Source organism: Oncorhynchus tshawytscha, linkage group LG05, assembly GCF_018296145.1.
Source record: "Oncorhynchus tshawytscha isolate Ot180627B linkage group LG05, Otsh_v2.0, whole genome shotgun sequence".
In the NCBI taxonomy this organism is placed as follows: Eukaryota; Metazoa; Chordata; class Actinopteri; order Salmoniformes; family Salmonidae; genus Oncorhynchus; species Oncorhynchus tshawytscha.
This window is the reverse complement of record NC_056433.1, coordinates 50,479,350-50,501,237: the sequence shown is the minus strand read 5'-3', so window position 1 is coordinate 50,501,237 and position 21,888 is coordinate 50,479,350. Positions and strand designations below refer to the sequence as shown.

At 44.3% G+C, this 21,888-nt stretch overlaps 3 protein-coding genes across 13 annotated transcripts in view; 2 read left to right on the top strand and 1 right to left on the bottom strand.

Annotated features, from left to right (window-relative positions):
• Positions 1–5,405, top strand: part of LOC112250770 (unconventional myosin-IXb-like) — a 99,771-nt gene extending 94,366 nt beyond the window's left edge. For all 10 annotated transcript variants that reach the window (XM_042322046.1, XM_042322048.1, XM_042322042.1 and 7 more), the window contains one exon: positions 24–5,405. In XM_042322046.1, the coding sequence (XP_042177980.1) occupies positions 24–85 (62 nt within the window). In that variant the 3' untranslated portion in view covers positions 86–5,405. The remainder of the gene's footprint in view (positions 1–23) is intronic.
• On the bottom strand, positions 3,957–12,217 carry LOC112250769 (cystathionine gamma-lyase). Of its 2 annotated transcripts, none has more exons than XM_024421182.2 (12): positions 11,863–12,217; positions 11,379–11,460; positions 11,130–11,225; positions 10,872–10,981; positions 10,357–10,491; positions 8,740–8,797; positions 8,577–8,654; positions 8,128–8,280; positions 7,734–7,855; positions 7,460–7,512; positions 5,867–6,005; positions 3,957–4,716 (listed from the first exon to the last, which is right to left on the bottom strand). In XM_024421182.2, exons 1-12 carry the CDS (start codon positions 12,037–12,039, stop codon positions 4,696–4,698), a joined length of 1,224 nt encoding a protein of 407 aa, XP_024276950.1. In that variant the 5' UTR covers positions 12,040–12,217; the 3' UTR covers positions 3,957–4,695. The 2 variants fall into 2 exon arrangements, with proteins under 2 accessions (XP_024276950.1, XP_024276951.1); XM_024421183.2 differs by lacking the exon at positions 3,957–4,716 and adding an exon at positions 4,820–5,634 and having other exon boundaries at positions 11,863–12,210.
• An 8,483-nt stretch (positions 12,218–20,700) lies between these two features.
• The window catches only part of LOC112250766 (ankyrin repeat domain-containing protein 13C), an 89,206-nt gene continuing 88,018 nt past the window's right edge, over positions 20,701–21,888 (top strand). The window contains exon 1 of the mRNA XM_024421177.2: positions 20,701–21,324. Within this exon, the coding sequence (XP_024276945.1) occupies positions 20,943–21,324 (382 nt within the window). The 5' untranslated portion in view covers positions 20,701–20,942. The remainder of the gene's footprint in view (positions 21,325–21,888) is intronic.

The following is a 21,888-nucleotide window of genomic DNA, read 5'->3' as shown; positions in this document are numbered from 1 at the left end:
CTCGTTCTCTCCTGCTGAATTAGGCCGAGCTGACCTTGCCCAGAGACCTAAGGCCCCAGGGGACATTCCTCTCTCTGCAACCTAGTCTCCTCTGGCTCCACCTCCCGGCCACAACGCCATCGCCCCATCATCCTCGGCACAGTAAAGCTGCCGCCGGGCATCCGCTCGCAGCCCCCCGCTGCGGCCCTCAACCCCTCCTGCCAGCCGTGGCTTCAACCTGATCAAGAGGCGGAAACAGCCCGCCCGACGCAAAGACGGCACCCAGTCCCTGTACATCAGTCCAGACAAAGGCCTGTTCCCCTCTCCCACCTCCTCCCTCTCTAGCTCCACACCACAAAGTCTCCAGGCCACCAGCAAGGCCCTCAGACGCTTCTCAGACCCCGACATCCCCTATAGTGACCCAGCTTGACACAGACAGGAGGCAGAATAGAACTCGCTAAGGAACTGGATATCTATGGTGGGCCCCCCTCGGTCCCTCGGTCTTGAGGAGTCTGTTATTGTCACTGTTGCCATGGACACGGATCATGGATGTGTGTTTATATACTTGTGACTTATGCCTGGTAATAACAGGATGTGTCACCAAGCACTTTTTCTACACTTAATATATTGTTGTAGTTTTTTAAGAGACAAATTAAATCAAGTTTGCGCGGCCGCATGGACTCTATGGACAAATGTTTTCTTTTTTAAATACTTAGTTTTCATGAGGAAAAACTGCAGGCAATTGCACATTTCCATTCCACGGTCTCCTTATGAGAAGACCCAAACAGTTTGCTCAATGTAAAGTCAATAGTGCCTTGATTTGCACATTGTCAGTGTACAAATTCGTTGGTAATTTCTACTTTTTAATATTCGATGAGGGGGGTATGTATCTTTGTATGATACTCTTGTGCTGATTCAAGGAAATTGTACCAACTCGAGACATTCTCGAACGAGGACCAAAACACTTGTGATCCAGTTATGGGGCCTTGAACAGCCTTCTCGTGGGAAATGGATTAACGCCACGTTCTTCCCTCTCCCACCATTTCCTCCCTGTATAGGAACTGCTTTCACTTGTCAAATGGGAGCAGCACTAGCCACTTTCCTCCTGGATGAAAACCCGCTAAACCCTGGTCAAGGTCTGCATGCCATGTCTTATAAATGGACCTTTTTTTTTAGATTCTACTTTCTGTAGCGTTTCTGCAGCTACATACATATGGCTTCAGTCAACTGTACTGTACCTGCCACTATGTCAATTGAAGGGTCAGGATCACTATCAACTACAGAGAACCCCTCTTCAAAAGTTGTTTGACATGTAATACTAATGAGTGATTCCTCACGGAACCAGACTCCAAAAAAACATGCTTTTGGGGAGTTTTCACGAATTGTAATCTATGGAATAGTCCTTTGGAGGAAGGATTGTCATATATTTGACATTTTGTATCTAAAAGCATAATTTGAGAAATAATGAATCAAAGTTGGCATATGTATGTCATTTTGGACCTCACATAAGGCCTCCTTTTGAAGCTCCATGATGTTTTATCTGTAGATGCTAAAGTAAAGATTGGTGTCATATGAAGCTCTACCTCTACCTCTTGCTCTGTAATGTGAGTAGTATTTAAATTTCAATAAGACATTTTTTTACATTAATTGATGAATATTGACAAATTGAATATTGAAAATATATATATTTTTTTATTTGGCCTATTTATCAATATATTGTTGAACATACTTTAGTCTACGTGCATATCAAAGTTCAAGAGTGGGATCTCTTAGTTTAAGTTATGGCCCATTTTTATCCAGAGAAATTGACGTAGTAGGCATTGTAGCCAATCACAGCCCTCCTTTTACTTGTATCATTGCACATCCTGAAAATCACCAGCAGGAATCTATTTTCACTTTCACTCTGTTGGTAATGCTTACAAATTGGATCATAACGCTAAAAGTAACAGACACCCCAGTCTGGAACTTTGATATGCCCGCAGAGTATATTATGTTCAACAATATAGGTATCGATAGCAATGATTCTCATCTATCATTGCTTAATAATCACTGCTCTATTGGACATAACACCTGAAACATCTCATTTTTAAAAAGTCTTGTTCGTATGTTTTTTTTTTAGACCTTTGAGCTATTGCTCTGGTTAGGAAATAGTCCATGGGTTAGCACAGGACGATAGCCTAGCTCCTTCTGCATCGCTAGAGCTAATAGACGCTTGAGGGACCTGTATTATGAGTCTAATGCATTATCAAATGCCTCCTAGCGTGTAGAGGAGAACCAACACAATCGACCAAGCCATTGTTAACGTGTTCAAAATGTGAACCTGAACTGATCATTTTGGGTACCTGTCTGGGGTTATTAGTAGGACCCCAGAGCAAAGCGTTAAAGCTTCATATGACACTAATTGTTGCTTTGTAGCATCTACAGATTCAACATTATGGAGTGGTAAAGGAATAAAGACAACATGTCAAATATCCCAGTAATACTTCTTCCAATGGATTACATTTTGTGGGGGGGTGGGTGTGTCTGGGTTTTGTGAGGAATCACTGTCCTTCTGACTGCTGTTTGATGTTGTATGTCTGTGCCTGCATACTGAGAATGCCAATTTGGAATGTCTGGGATTGAATGGTGTGAATTGAATGATGTGATGTAATGAATATTAACAGGACAATACAGTACATGCTTGTATCCCATGATGTGGTCTTTTAATTTTTGGGATTTACCATTGATTCACCACTAGGCGGAGACAATAAGAAACCAGTGTAGTGAATCTGGATGTTCATTATTGAGAGGTCAACCCATGTAGTGAGGCAGCTAATGATATAAGCATCCAATACAAGTGACTCAAAAACAAAGGTGCTGTATGGTCTTCCTGATTTTTATACCAATGTATGTAAGGAATCCTACTTGTGATTATTCTCTCTAAACTAAAAGCAGAATCTTGTATCACGAGACTGTGGCACATTTTGTTTTTGTCTGTCCTTACAGTATGAGGAAGTTATCAAAGTGAACTAAGATAACAGGGACTGTTGATCATTTACTCCAACGATAAAGGCTTGCACTCCCTTTTCCCCGTATTGCACTGTCTATAGTTTCCACAACACTGCCTACAGCAAACTTTGATACTAGCGTACGTGAGATTTCATAACTTTTATAAAACCTTGACCAGCAAGAGTGCCGTTTTAGTAAATAAGTTTTTATTCACTTACAAAACAATGCGCTTTTCACTTGCGCTGCAGCTGCAATGAATGAATAGCCAAGTGTATCGATAGCCCTGCATTTTGTTTGTTTTAATATCATGGAATATTTCAAAATCTCTGGTCATAGGAACAATATTTGTGCATGAGGCAGATGTGGAAGCGGTGCGACTTCAGTTAGAGGTGTCCCCTCTGGAGGAAAGAGGCGGACTCTCTGCTGCTCTCCCTCCAGAGACTAATGCAGTGTTCAAAACTGATCTCAGAGCGTTCTAGACAACTGAAAAAAACCGAGATCTGACTGGGAAATTAGTTTTGAATGATCATCCACTTCGGAATTCAAAGTTCGTAACTCTGGCATCTTTCTGACCTGAAGATCACTGACGTCATTTGACAGTTTCTTTTGGAGTTCACTTTTGTTTTGAAAGCACCATGACCATCAGATGCAGTTACTATCAGCCCAGTAAAATAAAAACTTTAAATTTATGCTCATCTGTGCCTCAAGTGCTACACCAACTGATCTATTTTATCAAAGCTTGTTTTGAAATATACGGTCTGAGAAGAACAATATTGGCATGCCAGGCATATAGCCAATGGTGTGAATGTATTAGGCTACTGCACAAACATTCCTACAGAGCTGTTTTTATAGTTACATTTAAGTCATGTTTATAAAATAATGTAGATCTTGGCTTGCTTTTTGACTAAGGTTGGTGATCACTGTAAGAAGTACCAACTGCTGTTAGGCTTCGAATATAGAGAATATGTACTAAACACATGGACAAGATCTGACAAGGCCCCAAAAAAGACGCATTTAATACAATTGCACATGTATTGATGCACACATTGAGGGTGCTTTGATTTTTACCTCTAGTCATCTGCTGCAGCAAAGGAACAGACTTGGGGGAGTGACAGTGCTGGGGAGCATTGTGCCAAAGGACATTACCACCACCACTCAAACAAGTCACAGTTCAAATTGTGGAAATCAAAACATTTGGGCGGAGCACATCTGAAAAAGAGGGTGTCAAAGCGTTTAACAGCTCAACTTCTACACTTAGACCATACAGCAGTGTGACAGTCTTGATCTGAAAGGTATCCACCCTGGCAGGCATTTTGAACATTAAACCCATTCATGCGTTTCACCAAATAGTGCGCCAGGGAACCACTGTTAATGTGACAGCATTGTGTATTTGGAAGAGCTCCAAACCTAGGGAGGGGTACATCAAACAGCCCTACTGTAGAAGCTTGAGGAATGTGTAAATACTTGACAGATTTTACAAGGGTCTTTAATTGTAAAATCAGATGCAGTAGTATTGAGAAATGTACAAATCAGGTGACATAAGTACACTATGGCTAAAAGATTATCCATGTGTTGAGTCTGCATAAGTTACCAGGTGGCACTAGAGCAGGGCTCTCCAACCCTGGTCCTGGAGAGCTACAGGATTTTTGTTGTAACCAACCCTGGTCCTGGAGAGCTACCTTGCTGTGGGTTTGTTGTAACCAACCCTGGTCCTGCTAGTGGCTAACGCTAGACCCGGATGTTGTGTAGCTGCCAAAACACAAGATTGTCTTTATATTAAAACAGTGGAGTAAAACAAAGTTGCCGGCTAGGCAACATTCTACAGTATGTTTCAGGAAGTGAAAGGCACAGGTTAATGTACTGCAAACTGATTTTATTGAGTTTGGTAATGGTCACATGATCCAACGAGATCTTTCCCAAACAAAGCACATTCATTGAGTAGCAGGCAGATGCAGTATGTGTGATAGTTTACACCGTCAGATGAGAGCTCCAACATGTGGGGTTGGTTCTCCTCATAGAAAACCCTGATGTCACCGTGTTTTGAGCAGAGAACAAGCCCGTTAGTGAACTGAGTCGAGTTCAGCAACACCACATAGCTCAAAATAATCCTACCACAGCACTAGTTTGTCATTCCATTAGAATATAAAACTGCTCGGCAAGGACAAACTGGCACTTCCTCACTGGCCAACATTAAGACAAACTCTGGGGGACAAAGCTTCCCCACGCTCCCTTTACTGGGCATACATTATCCATCTAGGCATACTATCCAGACATTTCCAGAGCAAGACCTTCTGGTTCATTAGTTCAAGTTAACTGAATGAAGCAGAAAGTAACTCAAATGTTTTTGCCTTACGAGTGTCCTGGATACCAGTTTAGATTAGGTTCTTATTCAAATTCACAATGCCCTGTCAACACCCTCCAAACACAAGATTGCATTATTTTAATGTTAAAAGCAGCCAAATGGATTAAAACGTCCTTGGAAGTGCTCCTGATAAAAACAGTATCCAAAGAATCAATTAAATAATTAAGGAGCCATGTTTAAAGAGCAGGTTGTTCCCTAATGATGATTTCATCATTGTGTGCGTTGTGCTAAAGCGCCGCTCCGTCCCGCTGACGACAGACCACCTCTGGTCATGGCACGTCCTGAAGATATTACTTCTTTGGATGCTGCTCAAAATGAGGGAATAAATCAAGATGGAAACAACTGTGTGGTCAGGATATTCAGATCTGCTACAGATGTGTGGGGCAAAAATATTCCAGGGATAATTATCACTTCTTGACCAGGACCCATTTGTCTGGACTTGGCATAGATACTGTACATCGCTGGGCAGAAATCTGTGGTTCTTGGTGTTAGGCTAGCTGAATTGAGACCTGTTTTTAGGGAGTGTACTGTACTTACAGCGGCGTTCAGGGCTTGTTCCAGGTCCTCGATGATGTCCTGCTCGTCCTCCAGCCCCACAGACAGACGGACCATTGTGTCACTGATCCCAAGGGCCGCCCTATCACTCTCAGGAACAGACGCATGGGTCATTATCGCCCTGAGAGAGGGAACGAAGAGGGTAATAAATAGCTCACTATTCAAACAAGTGCATTTCTGATTAAAGGCCAAGTTATGCAGGGGTGTGTATAATGTTGTGCCTCAATTAGAGTATCTTGAAAGCACTTAGACATTTTTATGACTATTGAACAGGTATGATCAGAGGCCGTTGGCGCTCTTTTAAAAAGGTCCTTACTACTGAAAAGTGTCTGTTCCAGGTGCATAGGAGTCAAAATAAGAATACTGGAAGAAGGAGACCCGCACACTGTCAAAGGGTATAGATACAAAACTGAGGCTTGAATGCCAAATACATTTACATAATTTAGGAGACACTCTTATCCAGAGCGACTTAGTGAATTCATCTTAAGAGTGCCAGGTGGGACAACCACATTACACAGGCATAGAAAGTACATTATTCATCAATATCGTAGCCATCATCAGTAGGGAGGGCTAGAAGGGGGAATATTTAAGATACTTTTTGAAGAGGTAGGGTTTGATGTTTTCAGAAGATTGGTAAGGACATTGCTGTCCTAGCTTCGGGGGGGGAGCTGGTTCCACTATTGGGGTGTCAGGACAGAGAAGAGCTTGGACTGGGCTTAACCTGTGGGGAGTTATTCACAAATACGGTTTAATATGTAAGATGGCAAAATAATTTTATATTATTCGTGCCCTGGTCCTGTAAGAGCTCTTTGTCACTTCCCACGAGCCGGGTTGTGACAACTCACTCAGTCTTGCGTTTTAATAAAATGTATTGGATAGTGTGTGTGGCAGGCTTACAATGATGGCAAAAACATTTAAGAGTGCGCTAACCCTGGTGCTAGAGGGGGTACGCAGCTGGAGGTTGAATGTCATCTGTATAACAATGATAGCTCCGTCATATCCTCACATGGTCTCCTGAGTGACTTGGTTTATCGAGAGAAGAGGGACTAGAACCAAGCCCTGGGGGACACCAGTAATGAGTGTACGTGGTGCAGACACACATCTTCTCCAAGTCACCAGGTAGGATGCAATCTAAGAAGCAGGTGTGTGCACCAACAATTTACACTGATGGCGTGAGGCCACAATGTTTGTTTTCACCTTTTATTTATTCCCTTTCTTGCATTATGATATTCTTTGGGCACCGTGATGTTTCCATTAAACATCTATTTTGCATTCAAGCCTCAGTTTTGGATCCATTTATTTTTGACAGTGTGCAGGTCTCCATTTCTTCCACTATTAAACAGGTTAAATGTATTTTGTCTGATTCAAGTTGGTTCAAAATAAATACAATTCTTAACCACTGCTGCCCCCTTATGGCATTGTTAAAAGTTAAGCAATTAAAATACTGAACATTTTCATACCACACCATATTAATTGGTTCAGCTGAAACATTGTAATTAACAAGAATAGTGGAATAGTGAATGAATGGTAATATTGTAGCAGTTTAATGTTTTGATGATATTTGGGTATACTTACGGATGCTCTGCCAAGCTTTCATAACCACCGAGGCTCTCGGCAAGTGCAAATAACTTGAAATAAAAAAACAGCACAATGTTATTGCAGTGTCCATCTGTGATTGAATCCTCGACACATACTGTAGTAAAATACAATGATGCCCGATTCATACTATAGAGCCGATCCTTGAGTCACTTCCAGCAACTACGTTGTATGCATAACCATATCAGCCCAGTACAGCTCGTCTTGGCATTGTCGTGTCAATCACACATGAGCATCTCAATTTTGTAATTACCTTTAAGTTGCTGAGGAACATGGTGGCGTTCTCCAGGTTTCCCTTTATGTAGAAGGCGATCATCCCTGGGCAGCCTGTGCACTGTTTCTTCATCAGCTCGTGCTGGGGGTGGGAGGGCAAGCCTGTAGAGTGGAGAGGGAATAAGAGGAAAACCAATCGGTCAACTGTTAGATTCAATGACCACAATGTGCGGTCCATTCAAATCAGAGAATATGAGGGTAACTGGAGATGCATGAACTGTGTTAATACTGGCCCAGGGAATTACCAGAGTGACTACATTGATATTTTTTATATCATCCAGAAAGCAGGTCATGTCAAAATATGTTACATGTGTTTTATACAACATACAGAAATACTAGTTTGATATCCAGAAACCCCACCCCACCCCTGTTACCTGGGAAGATGACTCGGTCCACCCTGGGGTCGGCCTCCAGGAACTTGGCCGCTGCCAGGGCATTCTTGAAGTGCTGCCTCATGCGCAGGTGCAGGGTTTTCAGGCCGCGGTTACACAGGTAGCAGTCAAAGGGGGACGGCACCGCTCCGAGGGCTTTAGGATCAGGATTAAGGCACAATAAGGAAGAACAAAGTCTTACAAAACCTACCAATCAGCCCCTCAGACAAACAACCAACAAGAGTGCTACACAAAGCCTTCTTTATCGGCGGTTTAGAATTGGTGGAAAGCCCTGGCATCACGAGCATGTGCGGACGTTTGATGAGCGAAAGTAGGTCACAAGAGTTGAGCAACTGCGTCGATGAGTGCTTCGAATCATAGGGTAAAAATGTGACGGTTTATCACCTAAACATACATGGCTTTTTGCCAGTTGCTATTCATTCATCTCTCACCGTTCTGTAGAAACCTCAGTCGGTCATACAGGTCCTCCCGATTCACAGACACCAGGCCCATTACAACGTCACTGTGACCTGTCAATCAAATATTTAAACTCATTTGATCAAACCCAATGGGAATTCTCTTCAGTCAACATCAATGTACAAACTGTGTACCTACCATTCATGTACTTAGTAGCTGAATACATGCATATGTCCGCGCCGAGGGCCAAGGGGCGCTAAAGAGCAGGAGACAAGCAGAGTACATTTGGGTTAATCAATGACTCGGTTTGAGCCGGTCTATGAGGAGAGGAAATGACTGGGTGTGTTCGGAAGCTTAAGAGAGCGTGAAATGAAAGAACATCCACTTCAAATCATGAACCTTCATTCATCTCCAACAGCCACTGGGCTGAATGGAGCAATGCATAAAACATAATACAGTACCTGTCAAAAGTTTGGAAAACATCCACTCATTAAAGGGTTTTATTTATTTTACTATTTTCTACATTGTAACAAACTATTAAATCACACATATGGAATCATGTAGTAACCCCCCACCCCAAAAAAGTGTGTGAAGTCAAAATATATTTTATATTTGAGATTCTTCAAAGTAGCTACCCTTTGCCTTGATGACATCTTTGCACACTCTTGGCATTCTCTCAACCAGCTTCACCTGTAATGCTTTTCCAACAGTCTTGAAGGAGTTTCCACATGTGCTGAGCACTTGTTGGCTGCTTCACTCTGCAGTCAAACTCATCCCAAACCATCTTAATTGGGTGGAGGCCAGGTCATCTGATGTAGAACTCCATCACGCTCCTTCTTGGTCAAATAGCCCTTACACAGCCTGGAGGTGTGTTGGGTCATTGTCCTGTTGTAAAACAAATGAGTCCCACTAAGCACAAACCAGATGGGATGGTGTTTTGCTGCAGAATGCTGTGGTAGCCATGCTGGTTAAGTGTGCGTTGAATTCTAAATAAATAACCGACAGTGTCACCAGCAAAGCACCCCCACACCACCACCTCCATGCTTCACAGTGGGAACCACACATGCGGAGATCATCCGCTCAACTACTCGGAGTCTCACAAAAGACATGGAAACCAAATATAAATTTTTTTGACAGAATTACACCAGTTTAATGTCCATTGCTTGAGTTTCTTGACTCAAGCAAGTTTCTTATGTCCTTTTATTAGTGGTTTATTTGCAACAATTTCACCCTGAAGGCCTGCTTCACGCAGTCTCCTCTGAACAGTTGATGTTGAGACGTGTCTGTTACTTGAACTCTGAAGCATTTATTTGGGCTGCAAATCCTGTGGCGGCCGTCATGAGCTCCATCACAGCGCTTGATGGTTTTTGCGACTGCACTTGAAGACACTTAGTTCTTAATTTTCCAGATTGACTTACCTTCGTGCCTTAAAGTAATAGACTATTGTTTCTCATTGCTTATTTGAGCTGTTCTTGCCATAATATAGTCTTTTACCACCCCTACCTTGTCACAACACAACTGATTGGCTCAAACGCATTAAGGAAAGAAATTCCACAAATTAACAAGGCACACCTTTTAACTGAAATGCATTCCAGGAGAATACCTCAGTGTGCCAAGCTGTCATCAAGGCAAAGGGTGGCCACTTTGAAGAACCTAAAACATATTTTTGTTTAACACCTTTTTGGTTACTACATGATTCCATGTATTATTTCATAGTTTGTAGAAAATTTCATACAATGTAGAAAATAGTACAAAATAAAGAAAAACCCTGGAATGAGTGTGTCCAAACTTTTGACTGCTACTGTATAAACAAACCTGGAAGTAGGCTGACATGAAAGTGTTGTCCACAACCACCACGGTATTAGTGTTTTGTTGGTGGACCACATCTGCACAGGCCTGGATATCCACCACTTTCATGGTGGGGTTGGTGGGGGTCTCGATCCATACCAACTACATAAAGAGAAAATAAAAGAGCATATTTGTTTTTAAATAGAAGTTCAACAGGTGTTTGGGTTTCATAGTTTGGCTCCCAACCCAAAACTCGCAACTATAACATGTAGGTCATAAACTATAGTCATGTAGGGACTGGAGAGCCAAGTCACAGGGAGAGTGAAGCGCCTCTTATTGAATTCTCAAATGGAGTCCGATGACTCACGGCAAAGCTCAGGATGGAGCACTTAACATAAAGAACAAAAGGGGGGGAAAAAAAAAAGCGCTGATGCTGGATGACATCTATTCTTGTACGAATAAGAAACCTGAAACCTGGGTTGATTTAGGCAAAAAATAAATAGTGAAATAAGGTCATTAAGTAGACTTAGAATTCCACTCACTTTTGTGTTTGGCTTAAGAGCAGCCTGGAGCAACTCGATTTTGGTGCAATCAGCAAAGGACACAACCAAGCCAACTTCTGCAGCAATCTTTCGGAAATAACGATTGGTACCTGGAGAGAAAAATCAAAATCTAATAATGCTTCATGGTCATATGCATCAAATATAAAAACTTAGATGTGTGTGGTCTTCCACCCACAACGTTGTCTACCATTTCGGTGGTTCTCTGGACAGTTTTAGACACTGTGGGCCAGGTCTTACCTCCATACACATCGTTCATGCAGACAATGCCATCTCCAGCTTTCAGCATGTGAGAGATGGTCATAGTCGCAGCCAGCCCAGAGGCAAGAGCAAGACCTACACAGGAAATTCAGTTAACGATAGTTACACATTATCGTCACGAGGCTAGTTAAGTCTATTTTCGACCTTTTAGAATATACATTCTCTAACTTGTTCAATTGGATTAGATACAAATTCACGAGGTAATGGTGTCTGACATGGAACACATACAGTGTTTTGCTCCATCCAGAGCAGCAACAGCTTTCTCCAGGCAGTTTCTGGTCGGGTTTCCACTCCGACTGTACTCAAAACCCTGATGAGAAGATACATTACATGTAGAGAGCACACATTTGCCACAGCTTCTATAGATAAACAGATGCTGGTACTGATGATCACCTGGTCATTAATGATCCGGTAAAATCTAATAAATGGTTCACTTTCAGATATTCGTCACAAAAAAAAAGCTCATTTCCCCATCACTGTCAGAGGTTGCGCAGACAACATTCTGACTGTGTAATAAAATGGGTAACGTATGTGCTAGGCAGGGAAAGACTAGCAGCCATACGTTCATACATACGAATATTAACATCAACATTTTCCCTGAAAATTCGTTGAACGGGACCGGTTCAGTATACCGGATTGGTATAAAGACACCCTATACGGAACTAACAGCCTTCGATACCAGACACCAAGGTTATTGCATCAGGCAACTTACAGCATGATCTCCAGGTCTATACTGCTTGAACGTGGTGGACAGAGAAATAGGTGGTACTACGGCCATAGATTTCCATTGCTCCGGTTCTTGCCCAACGTGGATCGCCTCTGTTGCGAAAGATTTGAACTGCGGGTGGAAACCGGTGGACAAGTCGTTTTGATGGTGTGAAGAAGCCATGTGTTGCAAATCCAGTCCGGTTCCCTGAGAGTGATGTGTCGCTATGTTTTACCGTTGAATACTCATAATGAGAAGTCAATTGTGACTTTAACTGCGATGTGTAAACGCCCAAATTCTTTCTAACCCAATCACCACTTCTCTACAAGGGGAGGATGGCACGGATTGGTATTTCAGGGACTTCCCGTAACCCGAGTTAGCTCGTGGCTTGTTTGCTATGCTTGCTTGCATGGTTTATTTTTTCCACATAAATGATGGTATGATGCATGGTTTAAGCCAATAGGAGGAAGAGTATGCGGCATTATATATTTACATCCGCGCCGGGGCGGACTGGCTATCTGGCATTTTGGTGGGCTGGTCCATTTTTAGCCCAGTGGGCCTGTCCAACTTGTTTTTTTTAAAGCAAAATTTGAATTATCTGGTTAGCAATGGGGTCTCCAGAAAAAATTGGCCCGGTTTTGGAGCCTTGAGGGGGGAAATGGGCCGGTGTGGGGGCCTCAAGGGAAGGGAAAAATGGGCCGGTGTGTTAGCAATGCCAGTGCAGTTTTCTGGTCCCAGTCCGCCCCTGATTACATACAAATCATATTGTTTGTTCTTAGTTTCAAAGTAATCTAAGACACATTTATACCACTAATTTCTTGAAGACAGTTTAGTGTATTTTTTTCCACATTCATAAACATTTACACAGAGAGTTATTATAACACATTTGTATTTTTCTTCTTAGTACATAATAATGTAAATGTTGTAAAACAACAACAACAATACTCCCATTGATGCTACGGAGGAGAGTCAAGTTATTGCTGTGATAAAAAGCAGTACACTTTTTCTCTATCACACTATTTCCAGTCCTGTGCCACAGGGGGGAGCTGGTGTGCTATGTTGTTGAGTGTTTCAGGCTGAAGACAGTTTGACTGTAAAGTAAAATTTTAAAGTTTATAGATCGACAGTCCTTCTAGGGTCTTACTCTATAACCACAGACTATGCACCTGGCAGAATATTTCTTTACCGGAGTTATACAGTGGTGTAAAAATACTTTAAAGTACTACTTAAGTAGTTTTTTTTGGTATCTGTACTTTACTATTTATATTTTTGGCAACTTTTACTTTTACTTCACTACATTCCTAAATAAAATGATGTACTTTTTACTCCATACATTTTCTCTGACACCCAAAAGTGCTTGTTACATTTTGACAGGAAACTGGTCCAATTCACACACTTATCAAGAGAACATCCCTGGTCATCCCTACCTCCTCTGATCTGGCGGACTTACGAAACACAAATACATTGTTTGTAAATTATGTCTGAGTGTTGGAGCGTGCCCCTGGCTATCCATCAATAAAAAACGTATCACTTTTACAATTCAGAAGGACTGTTTTGAGATAACAGCACCTACATTTGGTACGGAGGGAGGTTCATGTACCCTGAAAATAATTAGCTATAGAGCCACCACAGATTTGCCCCCTGGGGGGTCATGGCAGACATTTTACAAAATGGCCCCCAACGGTAAAACTGTTTTACAATTCAGAAGGACTATTTTTATATAAAAGTACCACATTTGTCAGAGAGGCACATTTATATACCTTGGAAAGGTTTCATTATGGAGCCACCACAGATTTTGCCCTTGGGGGTTTTAGCTAGGACCCCAGGGTTCCATTCTAGAAGTACACTTTTCAATGTGCTCATAGGACAATTTCGTTATTGCAGTTTAGCTAAAGTCGAGCCCAAAAATACATTTCCCATAGATGGACACATAGAGAAGTCCATTTAGAAAAGTCCTAAAATTACACTTTTCGTCTTCGAGGCCAATTTTTTTTCTCCATCACTCACACTGCAGATATTCATGTTTTATATTCATCCAATTTCTGTCATGTTTCTTGATGACGTGATGGCGTCTCCGCTGCTCCGGTGCTGCTCCGGTGCTGCTCCGGTGCTGCTCCGGTGCTGCTCCGGTGCTGCTCCGGTGCTGCTCCGGTGCTGCTCCGGTGCTAACACAGTTGTACAATTCAGAAGGACTATTTTGAGATAGTCAAATCTGGCACAGAGGTAGATGTATGCAAAATGGAGAGACGGCGCCACCACAGATTTGGCCCTTGGGGGCCGTAGACGCCGTGTTACAAAATGCCTTTGACCCCAATAACCAGCTTCCTGAGGTAGTCACCTGGAATGCATTTCAATTAACAGGTGTGCCTTGTTAAAAGTACATTTGTGGAATTTATTTTCTTCTTAATGCATTTGAGCCAATCAGTTGTGCTGTGACAAGGTAGAGCAGCACCCGGGTTGGTATATATGAAGATAGCCCTATTTGGTAAAAGACCAAGTCCATATTAGGGCAAGAACAGCTCAAATAAGCAAAGAGAAATGACAGTCCATCATTACTGACAAGAAGGTACAGAATATTTCAAGAATTTTGAAAGTTTCTTCAAGTGCAGTCACAAAAACAATTACGCTCTACAATGAAACTGGCTCTCATGAGGACCACCACAGGAAAGGAAGACCCAGAGTTACCTCTGCTGCAGAGGATAAGTTCATTAGAGTTACCAGCCTCAGATTGCAGCACAAATAAATGCTTCACAGAGTTCAAGTAACAGACACATCTCAACATCAACTGTTCAGAGGAGACTGCGTGAATCAGGCTTTCATGGTCGAATTGCTGCAAAGAAACCACTACTAAAGGACACCAATAATAATAAGAGATTGCTTGGGCCAAAAAACACGAGCAATGGACATTAGACTGATGGAAATCTGTCCTTTGGTCTGATGAGTCCAAATTTGAAATGTTTGGTTCCAACTGACGTGTCTTTGTGAGACGCTGAGTAGGTGAACGCATGTGTGGTTCCCACTGCAGAAAAGCATTCCTCATGAAGCTGGTTGAGACAATGCCAAGAGTGTGCAAAGACAAGGCAAAGGGTGGCTACTTTGAAGAATCTAAAATATATGTTGTTTGTTTAACACTTTTTTGGTTACTACATGATTCCATATATGTTATTTCATAGTTTTGATGTCTTCACTATTATTCTACAATGTAGTAAATAGTAAAAATAAAGAAAAACCCTTGAATGAGTAGGTGAGTCCAAACTTTTGACTGGTACACTGAGTGTACAAAACATTAACATCACCCGCTCTTTCCATGACAGACTAACAAGGTCAATCCAGGTGATCCCTTATTGATGTCACTTGTTAAATCCATTTCAATCAGTGTAGATAAAGGGAACGAGACAGGTAAAAAATATATATATATATTTTTAAGCCTTAAGACTATTGAGACATGGATTGTGTACATGTACCACTCAGAAGGTGAATCGGCAAGGCAAAATATTTAAGTGTCTTTGAACGGAGTATGGTAGTAGGTGCCAGGTGCACCGCTTTGTGTCAAGAACTGCAAGCTGCTGGGTTTTTCACACTCAACAGATTCCTGTGTGTATCAAGAATGGTCCACCACCCAAACTCAATATTCCCAAGACTTGTGCCTCGACACAATCCTGTATCAGAGCTCCTTAGACAATTCCTTCGACCTCATGGCTTGGTTTTTGCTCGGACATGCACTGTCAACTGTGTGACCTTATGTAGACAGGTGTGTGCCTTTCCAAATCATGTCCAATTATCACGTTTCAGGTATGACCCAGATGCAGACAGTGTCGAAAAAACAAAAGTTTATTTTGAATACAGGGGCAGGCAAACGACAGGTCAAAGGCAGGCAGAGGGCAGTAATCCAGAGATGGTGCAAAGGGTCCAGAATGGCAGGCAGTCTCAGGGTCAGGGCAGGCAGAAGGGTCAACACCGGGAAGGACTAGGAAACAGGAGCAACAAACAGACAGGAGCATGGGGACAAACGCTGGAAGGTTTCACTAAACGAACTGGCAACGGATAAACAGAGAACACAGGTATTATTACACAGGGGATAACAGGGAAGATGGGCAACACCTGGAGGGGGGTGGAGACAAGCACAAAGACAGGTGAAACAGATCAGGGTGTGACAGTACCACCCCTCTAGGGGCGCCACCTGGCATCCTACCTGGGTGCATACCTGGTTGACCGGGGTGCCGGTGTTGGAAATCTGCAATGAGGCCTGGGTCCAGAATGTCTCTGGTGGGGACCCAGCACCTCTCCTCCGGGCCATAACCCTCCCAGTCAGCAAGGTACTGGAACCCCCTTGCCCCAAGGTTGAACCAACAGGAGACAAAGGGCTGTGGGACATGAGTTTAACTCTGGACACATGAAAGGTGGGAAGTATATGAAGGGTACGGGGCAACAGAAGCTGAACAGCAGAGGGGCTAATGATTTTGGAGATGGGAAATGGGCCGGTAAACCAGGGGAAGAGTTTGAGGGATTCCACCCCGAAGGGCAGATAATTAGCTATAGAGCCACCACAGATTTGCCCCCTGGGGGGTCATGGCAGACATTGAGTAGTCTCAAGGTCCTGGTTGGCTCGCTCCGACTGGCCGTTGGACTGGGGGTGGAACCCGGAGGACAGGCTAGCCAACGACCCAATGAGGGTGCAGAACGCCTTCCAGAACCGGGACTAGAACTTAGGACCCCGGTTGGAGACCATGTCGGCTGGCAGTCCATGGATCCGAAAGACGTGCTGCACCATGGGCTGGACCATCACTTTGGCAGGGGGTAACTTGGGAAGAGGAATGAAGTGGAAAACCGATCCACAATGGTCAAGGTGGCGGTGACAAAATCCAGGGATGGTGAAGGACACGCAGAGGTTGGAAGAATCTAGCCGGAGCTTGCTGAGGAGTCTTGTTCAGTGCACAGACCGTGCAAGCGGCAACAAATGCGGAGACGTCAGAAACCATGGTAGTCCACCAAAAGCGTTGTCGCACAAAAGCCAGGGTCCAACGAGAGCCCAAGTCAGGCACGGACATGGCTGGGAACGCTGCGCCTCCCGAACATGGTTCCCTATTCCCCAGCTGAGTGCCATCGCCAGTCAAGAGGCGGGAAGGATGGTCTCAGGTTCCGGGGTAGTAGTCGTGGGGCTATAGCGGTGTAATAGTGCATCCGGCTTGACATTCTTGGATCCCGGCCGATAGGAGAGGGAGAAGTTGAACCGGACGAACAGTAGGTTCCACCTAGCCTGCCTGGAATTGAGGCGCTTAGTGGTGCAGAGATATTCCAGGTTCTTGTGGTCGGTCCACACAATGAATGGATGTTCTGCCCCCTCCAGCCAGTTCCTCCACTTCTCCAATGCCATCTTCACCGCAAGAAGCTCACGATTCCCCACATCGTATTTCCTCTCCGTGGCGTTGAGGCGGTGGGAGAAGAAGGTGCAGGGATGCAACTTGAGGTCCAGGGCAGACCGCTGGTACAGAACAGCCCCCACTCCGACTTCCGAAGCATCGGTCTCCACTACAAACTGGCGGGACGGGTCAGGATGAACCAAGATGAGAGCTGTGGTGAAGCAGTGTTTGAGATCCCGGAACGCCCAGTCAACAGCTGGGGACCACATGAACGAAACCTTGGGAGAGGTGTGTGCAGACAGGGGGAAAGCCAGTGTGCTGTAGCCCCAGATAAAGAAGTGATAAGAGTTGGCGAAACCCAGGAAACACTGCAGCTGTACTCTGGACGTAGGCTTGGGCCAATCCACCACCACTCTTACCTTCCCGGGATCCATCTGTACACTCCCTGGAGTGATGATGTAACCCAGAAAAGGGTTGGTGGAGTGATGGAATTTGCACTTCTCTGCTTTTACAAAAAGCTGGTTCTTAAGGAGGCATTGGAGAATCTGTCGGAGCGCATGTTCATGGGTGGAGCGGGAGAAGACGAGGGTGTCATTGAGGTAGATGAAGACGAACCGGTTCAACATGTCACGGAGATCATCATTAACCAGAGCCTGGAACACAGCAGGGCCGTTGGTAAGGCCAAAGGGCATGACCAGGTTCTCGTAGTAGCAGCGGGTCGTGTTGAAGGCAGTCTTCCACTCATCCCCTTTCCGTATCCGCTCCAAGTGGTAGGTGTTCCGTAGGCCCAGCTTGGATAACACGGTGGCCCCCTGGAGCGGCTCGATGGCCGAGGAGATGAGAGGTAGCGGTTAGTGAATCTTCACCGTGATGTCGTTGAGACATCGGTAGTTGATGCACGGGCGCAGAGATTTGTCCTTCTCCACAAAGAACACTGCACCGGCAGAAGGACGGATGAACCCAGCAGCTAGGGAGTCCTCTATGTAGGTCTCCATAGCCTTGGTCTCTGGACCCGACAGAGAGTACAGTTGTCCCCGTAGCGGAGTGATGCCTGGAAGAAGAACAATCCTGTAGTCATATGGTTAGTGTGGCGGCAGCGAAGTGGTCTGGGCCTTACAGAACACCTCCCGGAGGTCTTGGTACTCCGTGGGAATGGTGGAGAGGTCTGGGGCAACTTCTGAGGCCCCAGGAAGATGTCCCGGGGCAGGCTGCACTAACTTCAGGCAATGGGCGTGGCAGAACGGGCTCCAGCCCATGACAGCACCGGCAGACCAGTGAATAAGGGATTGTGTCGCTGGAGCAAGGAGAATCCCAATACCACATGAACCTGAGGAGACTTAAAGAGCAGGAGCTGGATCGTCTTGCTGTGGTTCCCTGACACACATAGATTGATGGGTGGTAATTGTGGGTGACCTGGCCTAAAGAGCGCCCGTCCAGTGCTCTAATGTCCAGGGTAGCGTCCATAAAGCTCTCATCGGCCCCAGAGTCAATGAGTACCCGGAGAGATTGCGACTGGTTCCCCCACAGCAACATGGCATGAAAAGGGATGCAAGTAAGGGGAGAGGAAAAATTCTCCGTATGGCCCACCAGAGTACCCGTTCCTACCAGTGAGCCTGGTCTTTTAGTGGACAGGTGGAGACAAAATGACCAGTAGTCCTGCAATACAGATAGCTCTTAGTGTGAAGCCTGTATAGCCTTTCAGCTGGAGACAGCCTAGCTCTGCCTAGTTGCATGGGTTTGGGGAAGAGGTGGATCAGCAGTCTTTGGAGTCTCCCGGGGAAACTCAGAAAGCCTTGGGTTCTCTCGGCAACAGAGCCATCGGGGACTTCCAGGATACCTTAGAGGCGAGGTGGACGGGCGAGTGAAATCGAATCTCCTTCCTTCGTTCTCGTAGTCGCCCATTGATCCGAATGGTCAAGGCGATGAGCGAGTCGAGATCCGTCGGTAGTTCCTGGGCAGCAAGCTCGTCCCTTACTTACTCCGAAACTCTGTGCAGGAACATGTCGAACAGTGCTTCCGGATTCCAGGCACTCTCAGCTGCCAAAGTGCAGATATCCACTGCGTAGTCTGCTACACTGTGGGAGCCTTGCCGAAGCTGGAGTAACTTCCGGGCAGCCTCTCTCCCATACAATGGAGCATCAAAAACCTTTACCTCTGCCACAAACTCCTCCAGACTGAAGAATACGGCCGACTGTTGTTCCCATATTGCTGTAGCCCAGGCGAGAGCCCTCCCAGACATCAGTGTGATGAGGTGTGCTATCTTAGAGCAGTCTGAGGGAAAGGATGAGGGCTGCAGCTCGATGATGAGTGAACACTGAGCGAGAAGCGCTCAACAGGTGCCCAACTCTCCATCTAAGTGCTCCCCCGGGGGAGGTAAGTGGGGTTGCCGGGAAACAATGGTGACTACGCTGCTACCAGCCGGGTAACTGAGGGGCTGGGAGGTTACCGTCGTGGTAGGCTGCATAGTAGACAACCCACGGAATTGCTCTAGCAATGTGTTCAATGCTTGGTCGTGGCGTTCGGCCAAGGTCTGGAACCCTTCCATGAGACCACGAAGAAACTCCTCATGCCTTCCAATTGTGGTTCCTTGTCATGGCCAGTTTGTACTATCACAATTTCAGGTATGACCCAGATGCAAATGACTGCTGTCTGAACATAAATCTGATTTAGTTACTTGTAACATTCTGTTTGGACCATCATCATTCCAAAACAGATGTGAAAAACAAGCATTAAGGCCTTCAGTGTGAACAAGGCTTAAGTGTCACCTATGAGTTGTAACTGTGGATGCTATATCGGTCTATGGTTGAAATGAGTTGAGCAGTGTGTCATTTTCTTGGGAACAGGAATGATGGTGGTCATCTTAAAATGTGGGAATTGCAGACTGGGCCAAGGAGAGGTTGAAAATTACCGTGAGCATACCTTCCAGCTGTTCTGTACATGCTCTGAGAATGCACCCTGGAATACCATCGGCCCGCGGCCTTGCGGTATTGACCCGATTAAAGACTTTACTGACATTATCCTTGAAGAGCGAAATCACCCAATCTTCTGGGTCGGTGGTGGCCCTCACAACCAACACAATGTTGTTATTGTCAAAGGGTACATAAAATGCATAGAATTCCACTGACTGTGCGTGTCTGTCAGTCAAGTATTGTAACCATTAACTTTTTTGAGAACACTAGAATTTAACTTGTAGTTGCTAGTGTCCTAGTTTGCTTTGCAACATATATATTTTTTAAACTAATATTAATAACTTATTGATGCTTAGTGTGCATAATAGTAGCCAATGCATTTCATTATGAGTAGGCCTGAACACTGTAGCTATTGGGTTGTAATATTGTAACCACATTGGTTTGTAATATCCCCTGATACAATTTAACCACCAGATAATAAATCATGTAAAATCTGTAACCGTTGTAAACTCTCGCGATACTACTGGCGGAAGATGGCAGATGCGCTCTGTAGGAGCCGCTTATGCAGGGACAGTTTCGTCAATGAGAAGAAGGGGACAGAGTTCTGGTAGTTACTTAGTTATTGTGGAGTATTTGCTACCGATTTAAATTGCATTGTTATTTCATTGTATTCATTGAAGAATTTGTGGTTTTCATGTTATGTAATCTACAGTTTTTGGGTGAACTACCATTTGCATTCTTGCCAACGAAATACATCTATTTGCCCAGAGGGTCATCGTCAACGGCACCCTCCGTTCTGCTGTCAATTGTTTAGAAAATGACCGGAGAAAAGATCCGCTCCCTGCGCAAGGATCATAAACCGAGCAAAGAAGAGGATTTACTGGAACCGGACGAGGAGGCTGCAACTGGGACATTTACTTTAACCAAGACTAATAATAAAGGCAAAGCAAGTAAAATCTTTAGCAATCACAAGTTGGTCAAATCTCCATCGGCACAGCAACAACATCAGAATCAGCAATCGCAGATAAATGCAAACACTAACACATTATCAACGGCGGACGTAATCGATGATAACAACAAAAACCCTATCATACGAACCCGCGAAGACTTTCCAGTCCATGAATGTGTATTCAAGGGGGATGTCCGACGCTTGTCCTCGCTCATTCGAACTCAGAATATCGCTCAGAAAGATATCCATGGTAAGAATCGAATTGCTCTTTATCTCCATGTTCCAAACTAGGATACTTGACCCGGTTGATACCGATACCGTCGCTAAATATCGTTTTGTTTGAACTTTTTAGCTGTGTACTGCAGTTGAGATGCAGTTATACTACTCTGTAACTGCTGTTACAATGCTAAATGTCTGCAGTAAAAATAACTGTTATTTTGGATGCAGTATTTGCAGCATACTGCAGTTTTACGGCATTCTAACCACAGTTATACTACAGTGTACTGCAGTTATACTGCACTCAGACAGCAATCTTTTTTCTACAGGGAATTTAGGGACACATCACAATTTACTGGGGAAGGTGGGTTTGGCAGACTTTTTTTTGTTGCTTTGGGGAGGGTTGTGTGTTTTCTTTATTGGGCACGGGGAAGGGTAGTGTATTTTCCCCGTAGTTACATTCGCTAGTTGCAGGTTTTACTATATACTTTCTTCCATCCTAGCCAAATTTCTTAATCTGCTAGCATGCGCCTCCCCTAAATTATGGTGTTTTGGTACTTCCCATATGCACTATGCTTTTCCTTTTCAGTGTGCTAAC